The sequence below is a fragment of the Solanum stenotomum genome, chromosome 12, assembly GCF_019186545.1.
Source record: "Solanum stenotomum isolate F172 chromosome 12, ASM1918654v1, whole genome shotgun sequence".
Classification (NCBI taxonomy): domain Eukaryota; kingdom Viridiplantae; phylum Streptophyta; class Magnoliopsida; order Solanales; family Solanaceae; genus Solanum; species Solanum stenotomum.
The window spans coordinates 47,079,792-47,089,089 of record NC_064293.1 but is presented as its reverse complement, the minus strand read 5'-3'; the positions used below and the strand labels follow the sequence as shown (position 1 = coordinate 47,089,089).

Sequence of the window (9,298 nt, the reverse complement as noted above, 5' to 3'; positions counted from 1 at the left end):
ATAATTGAAACTAAATTAATTAACGAACGAAATTAAAGAGATAGAAATTCAAGAAGGAATTAAAAAAAAATAGCAATAGTTTGATGTATGAAATCACTTACCCCACAAAGAAATGAAAGTAAGAATCAAGGATATAGAGATTTATACAAAAACAATTGTTTTGTGGCATGTATTTCCAAGTTTAATATAATTGTTCTTGAAAATTAAAAACATTTCAAGATGATACATAAATAGAGTGAACACTGATATATTATATTTTAAGACAAGTACAAATATAATAATATAAAAAACAACTCTTAATTAATATTTTTTTAAAAGTAAAAGATAAAAGAGAAACACGACAAATGACGGGCAATAATTTGATGAAGTATTGAGAGCTAATAGGATCTCAGGTCTAATTTCAGCAAAAATAAGAAATACTCGGTGATTTATTTTTTAATTATCAGATAAAAATAAAACACGAAAAAAGATAATTTAAGACTAAAGAGTATCTTGGTTCCAATCTTGTTACATTGGGTAGATGGTAGGGTTTTAATTATTAACGTAACTAAGAATTGTCTATATTTGCTGATTATTCTTTGATGGAGGGGACTCGAGATTCTGGAATTTGGCTTGCGCATCTTTGTTTTCTCTTACCTTAAAATGGAAAATAATTACAATGTAATGCTTTTTATTTATTTGGCATGTAGACCCTAATTAATTTTAGTCAACTTATTCGCCTTAACACTATGTAGCCTATATCCCAAGCAAACCATCTCCAACACCCAATTTAATATAGTTTCAATTTATGTGATATTTTTTTATTTTTTGAAAGCTAAACGATTTAAGATTAATCAGAAATTTACATATAAAATTTTTAATTTTTTTTGAAATGAAATCTACATGTTTATAAACTAAGTAAAAAGTGCTATAAGTTACTGTAATTAACAATTCATAATAATTATAAGATATATAAAAAAATTATGATTAAAAATAAACTTGTTAAAATTTTCAAATTTTGAGAGATGTCACATGAATTGGAACAAACGGAATAATAAATAGGAAAGTAACATGAATTTTATTTTAATTGCAGTGGCTAGTGGGTAACTAGTGACCACCACTATCTAGGAGGATTTGAATAAAGTGGAGTTTATTGGAATGGACAAGCTTGGCCTCAGAGTTATTTAGCTTCTTCCACTTGTCACCTGACTCTTTGTCCTTCTTTTTCACCCCTTCAGTACGTAGCACACAGAAAACCAGAAAAAAAGAAAAAAAAAAAAGAATGTTCAAGAAAATGTAAAGCTGCTACAACACCAAAATGGGCTTGTTCAGATTTTTTGCTTCCACCATACTTGTACTATTCTTGCTTTCTTCCTTCAGCTTCCATTCAACAGGTTAGTTATCTTGACTATTTACTTGGATTTTACTAGTTGCTTAGGTTGGTTTGATTCTCTGTTCTTACTCAACTAATACCCCGTCCGTCTGTTTTAATTTGTTAGTCTGATTTTAATTTGATACAAAGTTTATGAAATCAAACAAGACTTTTGAATGGTATGGTTTTAAATTAAATGAACACAAAAACATACTTCAATTTTTTGGTATTAAACATGTCATGCTTAGAAAAACGTGTTCTTTGGACTAAAAATAAATAAATTGAAATAGAGTCTGTAATTATTACGTTAGAAAGTCACTTTTTTTTAATTGGACAAATTATAAGATAATAGCTATTAGTTGAGGGAGGAAAAAATTGCTCTTGTTGGCTATTTTCTGAGAGATTAGCATGTTTATCTATGATTTAAGAATCAAAAATTTGATTTTAATGGTAACGGTTATATCTTTGTTGCTATGATTGGACATATATATCAAGTATCAAGTATCAAGGGACTCTGTGAAGTGAAAATTTCAGTATTCTGTTTCTAGTCAAGCAAAATCTTGTTAGGCAACAGGACATTGGGTGTTGATTTGGTTTATTCTTGGAAAAAATGAGCTCCAAGATTAGATTTTTAGTGTCTTTTCTAGTACAAAATGAATGTACTGCATGAATTGAAGCAATTTTAATTGTGGTGATAATTTCAGTATAAAGAACAAAAATATCGGGTTAACAGTTTTTGTTATAGCCTCTGTGGTATCATGGTCATGTTTTATGATTAAAATGATGTCGTGAAATATATAATCTGACTCTTCTTTGCAGCTTTGCATTCTCCAAAACACAGGATTGAACGAAATTCGTTGACTCCCATGCTTAAATCAGTGGTTCTGTAATTTAATTGTTTCTCGGTTGAATATGAACTTAGAAATTACTGTAGAATTGTTAAGCAATCTCAAAATAATAGTAATTTTCTTCTCTTTGTAGTCATTCATATTATGAGATTGCAGAACTTAACTTTAGGTAGCCCAGTTATATAACAAGTTGCAATTAGAATGATGGTTAAGATTTCTATGTTTAAATTGTGCATGTACTACTAAAATTTGACTTATAGAAGAGTTTATGAAGAAAAATCTTCTCCGAAAATATTTTCCTTGAGAAACATATTCATTGTTTGGTCTATTTTGTGGACCAATATTAAACATTACATTTGAAACATGTCTTCACTTCCCCATCGCTATTGCGTTATCAAGAGATAACTGTGCATAGGAAAGTGTAGGTGGTTTTTAACTAATACATTTTACTTTTTCTACCAGATGCCTTTGATCCACTTGATCCAAATGGAAACATTACTATAAAATGGGATGTGATCAGCTGGGCACCTGATGGATATGTGGTAAGTAACAGTAATCTTGATCATCTATTGATAATTTAGACCTCCCTTAGATGAATCTTTAGATGACCTCCACGCAATAGAGCAGAGGCTAATTTGGATGCAGTTTATTCATCTCAATAGCTTTGACGTACATAACATAGAGTTTTAGTCATTTAAGCTTGACAGTCCCTTTTGACTCCCTTCTCTTTATTTTCTTCTTCTGATAAGCATTTCTCAAACTGGAAGCTTCTAATCATTAACCGTTTGGAAGTTAACAGGCTGTGGTGACAATGTACAATTTTCAACAATATAGGCATATTCAAGCACCGGGCTGGAGTTTGGGCTGGACATGGGCAAAGAAGGAAGTCATATGGACCATGATGGGAGGTCAAACAACAGAGCAGGGAGATTGTTCAAAATATAAAGGAAATATTCCACATTGCTGTAAGAAAGATCCAACAGTTGTTGACATGCTGCCTGGAACTCCTTACAACCAACAGATTGCAAATTGTTGCAAGGGAGGAGTGATCAACTCATGGGGACAAGATCCGGCCAACGCTGTTAGCTCATTTCAAATTAGTGTTGGTGCTGCTGGAACAACCAATAAAACAGTGCGAGTACCTAAGAACTTCACATTAAAGGCTCCAGGGCCTGGTTATACTTGTGGACCTGCTAAAATTGTAAAACCGACTTAGTTCGTCTCTGCAGATGGGAGAAGAGTGACACAGGCTATGAGTAAGTTACTTGGCTCAAGTACATGCAGTTCCCATTCTTATGATTGGCAACTTGTGTGCCAATCTTACAAACTTTAGTCAAGTTCATTAAGATACACACAGTTGCAATCTATTGAAGATTGGGTTCTAACCTTTCATGTTGTCGTTGACAGTGACTTGGAATGTCACATGCACTTACTCACAATTCCTAGCTCAAAAGACTCCTACATGTTGTGTGTCCCTCTCATCCTTCTACAACGACACGATTGTGCCCTGCCCGACGTGCACTTGTGGCTGTCAGAGTAATGGCACTCAGCGTGGGAGTTGTGTAGAGTATGACCCAGAATTTCTTTTCACCAATTCTAATTAGCATTGTTATTATTAAAGTGTTTTTATTAATTACTTTCTTCTCAAGCTTCATTGCAGTCCAGAAACGCCACACCTAGCTTCAGTTGTATCAGACCATGGGAAGAACAATTACGTTCCTTTGGTACAATGCACAAAGCATATGTGCCCAATTAGGATTCATTGGCATGTGAAACTCAATTACAAGGAATATTGGAGAGTGAAGATCACTATAACAAACTTCAATTACCGGATGAATTATACGCAATGGAACTTAGTTGTCCAACATCCAAACTTTGACAACCTCACTACATTATTCAGCTTTAATTACAAGTCACTAACTCCGTATGGATCAATCAGTAAGTCCTCAATCCGATTGTAAATGCTCTGACATTTAGCTGTCATTGTTTCATTTGTGAATTAGATATATTAGCAGTTTTTCGGTCCTTCTAATAATATTCTCGCTATAGCTTATTTCACATATGGTAAGCAAAGTTGAAGTATGTCATGTTTATTCTATTATCTCCTTATGTAAGAGCTGTTCGGAGGCACCTAAAATTGGAAGGTAATTTTGGAATGAAAACATCTAGTTTTAGAATGTGACAATTTGTGGGATATCCGAAAATGGGATCTGCCTCTCCATTTTTTATTTACTCTAGAATTGTCATTACTTTTGGTTGTGACTACACTTAGTTTTTGTACCTCTACAGGGTCAGCTGAGAGATTGAAAATGATACGACTAATCTTATGGATGTTATTACAGATGACACTGCTATGCTATGGGGTGTGAAATTCTACAATGATCTGCTCATGCAAGCAGGTCCTTCAGGAAATGTCCAGTCAGAGCTACTATTCCGGAAGGATGCATCAACTTTCACTTTTGAGAAGGGGTGGGCATTTCCTCACAGAATTTATTTCAATGGAGACAACTGTGTGATGCCTCCTCCTGATGCATATCCATACTTGCCAAATGCTGGTTCACGATGGGAGGTGTCTCTGATTACATTTGTGGTGACACTGATAGCTTCGATGGCAGTTGTCCTTACATACATTTAAAAAATTATCATCTGTGTATAGTGCAATGTATATCTGTTTTAGTTTGTTATCTCTGGGTTGACACTCGTGCTATTGCCAAGAATGGCGTGTGAGTTGGTATGGCTGAGCAATGGCCATGCGTTCTAACTGGTGGTGTGCATATATTAGTTTCATGCTAAAAGGGCTGCTACCATAGTCTCCTTTAGCAGTTGTGTCACATGGTTTTTGTATTTTGTAGGTTTGTCAAGTTCATAGTGTGTATAGGCTGTATGGAAGTAAAGACCAATTCACAAACACATGTAACTGCTTATATTAGATACTCTGATACTCTTGTTTTCTCTACTAATGTTTTGTAATGGCTTTCTACATTGTAAAAAAGATACTTTGCAGCAGGAGTTGCATTTTGTCCGATCTACGGTGGTGCGATTTTGCTGTATATCTCAGCTGAGGTACATATCTTTTTCCAGTATTCAATTAAACATTATTGTGTGAATGCTATATTCTATAAACTTTGTCTTCCTTGAGCTAGCAATGTACATTATTCTGTGAGCGTTTCATGACATGAATGAAGTTTTCATTTATCAATTCCTATAATGACCCTGTGGAGTTCAGTGTGATATTCCTATGCACACAACGGATTTGTCCTTTCAAAGAATTTACATCTGTGATCCAACATCCTACGGAACTTGTGGTTGCTTAACTTCAAAAGTTTCAACGACTGACAAAACTAGAGAAAAGATCAAAAGAGTATAGTAAAAAGGAAAAGCAGGGAAAATAACAATGTTGTGAAGGCAGCAGGGCTACGATGGGCAGAGTTGGGTAAGTACGGATAAGTATCTGGTGGTGGCAGCATGCATTCGTCGCCATTGAAGTAGACTTTTCGGGGAAATGCCCATCCTTGCTTGAAGGAGAAAGTTTCCTTGTCCTTCTGGAGAAGCACTTCTGATTGAACAGTCCCAGATGGCCCTGCTTCCATCAGCAAGTCATTGTAGAACTTCATACCATAGAACATTCCCGTGTCATCTGCATATTAATTTTAGATTGGCACATGATCAATATGTTTGCCCATATCATGATCTTGTTTAGAGATAGAGAATGGGATATACTTAATAGAGATTAAGGACTTACTGACGGATTGATAGGGAACGAGAGGCTTGTAATCAAAGCTAAAAACTTGTGTAACATTATTAAGATTTGGATGCTGAACAACAAGAGTCCATTGTGTGTAATTGATCCTGTAATTGAAGTTGGTTACAGTAAGCTTGACTCGCCAATAGTCCTTGTAGTTGAGCTTCACATGCCAATGCACTCGAATTGGGCACATATGGTGCGTACACTGTATTAACGGTGCATTGTCTTTTCTTGGAGTGTTTACCCCAACCACACTCAGTAGTTTGGAGTCGCTCCTATACATTTGTCATAAGAAGTTAAGTACTACTATATATTTATGAAATCCAATCTTTGTGCTCTGGAAATTTATGTCTGTAAGTAGCTAGAGACTTACTTGATACATTTGTTTCTGTTCTCACAACCACAAGCACAAGAAGGACAAGTAGTGATGGTTTCATTATAGAAACTTGACATGGAAACACAACAACTCGGGTGTTTTCGTGCTAGTAATTGGGAGTATGTGCATGTTACATTCCATGTCACTGCAAAAGGATCAGTGATTAGTGCATAAAGTTCAATGACCATACGTGAAAATGTAACTTGAGGAACGTGACTTACTTAAGGCCTGAGTTTTGCGTCGAAGATCAGGTGTGAAAAATTTGGTAGGTGGAACAATCTTAGCAGGGCCACAAGTATATCCAGGTCCAGGACCAAGCAAAGTGAAGTTCTTAGGAAGTTTAACGGTCTTATTCGTGGTACCGGCTTGGCCCACGCTAACTTGAAATGCAGAGACAGAAGATTGAGGATCTTGGCCCCAAGAAGCCAAGACACCACCTTTGCAGCAATTGGTGAATTGCTGGTTATAAGGAGTTCCAGGGAGCAAATCTACTACTGTGGGATTCTTCTTGCAGCAGTGAGGAATGTTGCCTTTGAATTTAGAGCAGTCGCCTTGTTCAGTGGTTTGTGCACCCACCATAGACCAAATCACTTCTTTCTTAGCCCATGTCCATCCTAGGGTCCAACCAGGGGTCATGATATGCCGGTACATTTGGAAATTGTTCATCGTTACAGTAGCCTACAAGTATGATCCAAAAAATGGTCATCTAGCTAGGAACTTAACCATTTGCAAAAACTAAGAGAAAACAAAAGATTTATACACTGACGATATATAAAATTTATTTTTACACAATCATCAGGTTTTTTAACATGTTAGAGCAAGACTAATTAATCACAATTGATGTGATGGTGTAAAAGTTACTGTTAAATTCCAAACAAATGGGGTTCAACTTTTGAATAATTTATGCTATATTATATGGAATTAGAATGTTCATAAAATAGAACATGCAACACTTGCGTCTACAATATATTAAAATGCAATAATTTACACGATCAGTATATATAAATTAAATCGCTTACGACATAGCCATCTGGTGTCCAAGACATAACATCCCATTTGATGGTGATATTCCCATTGGGATCCAACGGATCAAATGCAACTGCATCAATGTACGTAACAAATGTTATGTTTAAAGGGGAAAAGAAGCAGAAAGGAAAATGAGTACAAATTGAGTAGTGTGGATATTAAAACACCTGCATGAGGAATGAGAGCAATTAAGAAGAAGCCAGCAACACCAATCAAACCTCTCATTTTTTTCGTCAAAAACAAAAAAAAATGACTCGTATAATATGTAGTATACTTGGAATTATATATATGAGTCGTATAGCATGTGTAATTTCTTTATGTACCAACTGGCTGTTGGTAGCAAGAGGAGGGAGAAGATGTGTAGTCTGATTGTTACATTTTATTTTGTTTGTTGATTTAGCTCTAATATTTATATTGCTGCTGGAGTACTTTCTGAATCTTGAAGCAAGGATTTAATTTGGTCAGTGATATGTCATATGTATACATCAAGCTCTTTGTTTTTTTCTTTTTCTTTTTTTAATGAACTAATATATTTCCTTGATACGTGACTGTAACATTCTAACGGTGATTTTCCTGCTAAGAAAAGATGACCTTTTTTATTTAAGAAGCGAATCGAAGCCTTTTGACTTATAATTACTCACTCCGTTCATATTTACATGTCATGTTTGAGTTCACGAGAGTATTTTCATTCTATTAATATGAGAAGGATTGTGACTTATAATACTTTTTGTATAATTTTGAAATATCAAAATTATATATATATATATAACTAATCAAATTCAATGTTACTTCAAAATATTAATTAAATCGACTCTCGTAAATCGAAACGTGATGATAAATATAATTGAATCGGAGGGCGTATTTTCAATTTTGATGATGTAATAAAATATTGAGAACTTTGAAATATTTATATAGATCACGCGGTGAGGTGAGTCAGAATTAGAAAGTGAAAAAGTCGTAACACCTTGCGAGAGTTTACCTCAAGGAAAGAAAGGGCAAAGTTTTGGTAGGGACGATATTGTAACAAGTAGAACGTCCCCTTCCTATACAAGACATATATAGAATANTTGCGACTTATAATACTTTTTGTATAGCTTTTAAATATCAAAATTATATATATATATATATATATATAACTAATCAAATTCAATGTTACTTCAAAATATTAATTCTCGTAAATTGAAACATGATTATAAATATAAGTGAATCGGAGGGCGTATTTTCAATTTTGATGATGTAATAAAATATTGAGAACTTTGAAATATTTATATAGATCACGCGGTGAGGTGAGTCAGAATTAGAAAGTGAAAAAGTCGTAACACCTTGCGAGAGTTTACCTCAAGGAAAGAAAGGGCAAAGTTTTGGTAGGGACGATATTGTAACAAGTAGAACGTCCCCTTCCTATACAAGACATATATAGAATAACTAAGTTATGTTCCTAAAATCTCTTTACTTTCCAAATTCCAATGATTCATCCACTACATCCCCACACAAACTTATTTTTTCCACCCCACCTCGAGGACCAGAAGGATCTATAGTATTCTCTTTTACCCTTGAGTGTGATTAGGAGTGGCAAACAAGCAAGTCGAGTTGAATATGAATCGATCAAAAAATGAGTTAAATAAAAATGGGTAAGTTACTCGACTTGATTCACATTTTAAATGAGTAAAAATGAGTTATCCAATGGATAATATGGGTAACCATATTTATCCATATTATAATAGAAATCTTGTTAAAACTTTAAAAACAAAAAAAAATGTAAGTTTTTTCTATCACTTCACTCCACCCCCTACCAGCCCCCTATCCCAAAAAAATGTAAAAAAAAAAAAAAAAATTACCACCCCACCCCATCCCAAAAAAAATTAAGAAAATTTTAAAGTTTTTCATTAAATTTTTTTTAAAAAAAAATTACCACCCCCACCCCCCTACCCTCCCCCCCCCCCACCCCCCCC

At 34.5% G+C, this 9,298-nt stretch overlaps 2 protein-coding genes across 3 annotated transcripts; one reads left to right on the top strand and one right to left on the bottom strand.

Annotated features, from left to right (window-relative positions):
* The first annotated feature begins 1,156 nt into the window (after positions 1 to 1,156).
* On the top strand, positions 1,157 to 4,883 carry LOC125848480 (protein COBRA-like). Of its 2 annotated transcripts, XM_049528344.1 has the most exons (6): positions 1,171 to 1,373; positions 2,662 to 2,741; positions 2,999 to 3,455; positions 3,607 to 3,766; positions 3,860 to 4,137; positions 4,542 to 4,883. In XM_049528344.1, exons 3-6 carry the CDS (start codon positions 3,452 to 3,454, stop codon positions 4,832 to 4,834), a joined length of 735 nt encoding a protein of 244 aa, XP_049384301.1. In that variant the 5' UTR covers positions 1,171 to 1,373; positions 2,662 to 2,741; positions 2,999 to 3,451; the 3' UTR covers positions 4,835 to 4,883. The 2 variants fall into 2 exon arrangements, with proteins under 2 accessions (XP_049384302.1, XP_049384301.1); XM_049528345.1 differs by lacking the exons at positions 3,860 to 4,137; positions 4,542 to 4,883 and having other exon boundaries at positions 1,157 to 1,373.
* A 298-nt stretch (positions 4,884 to 5,181) lies between these two features.
* LOC125848479 (COBRA-like protein 4) lies at positions 5,182 to 7,644 on the bottom strand. The gene is made up of 6 exons (XM_049528343.1): positions 7,514 to 7,644; positions 7,340 to 7,419; positions 6,542 to 6,998; positions 6,318 to 6,465; positions 5,942 to 6,219; positions 5,182 to 5,836 (listed from the first exon to the last, which is right to left on the bottom strand). The coding sequence occupies exons 1-6, from the start codon at positions 7,569 to 7,571 to the stop codon at positions 5,553 to 5,555; spliced, it is 1,305 nt and encodes a 434-aa protein (XP_049384300.1). The 5' UTR covers positions 7,572 to 7,644; the 3' UTR covers positions 5,182 to 5,552.
* Positions 7,645 to 9,298: the final 1,654 nt, after the last annotated feature.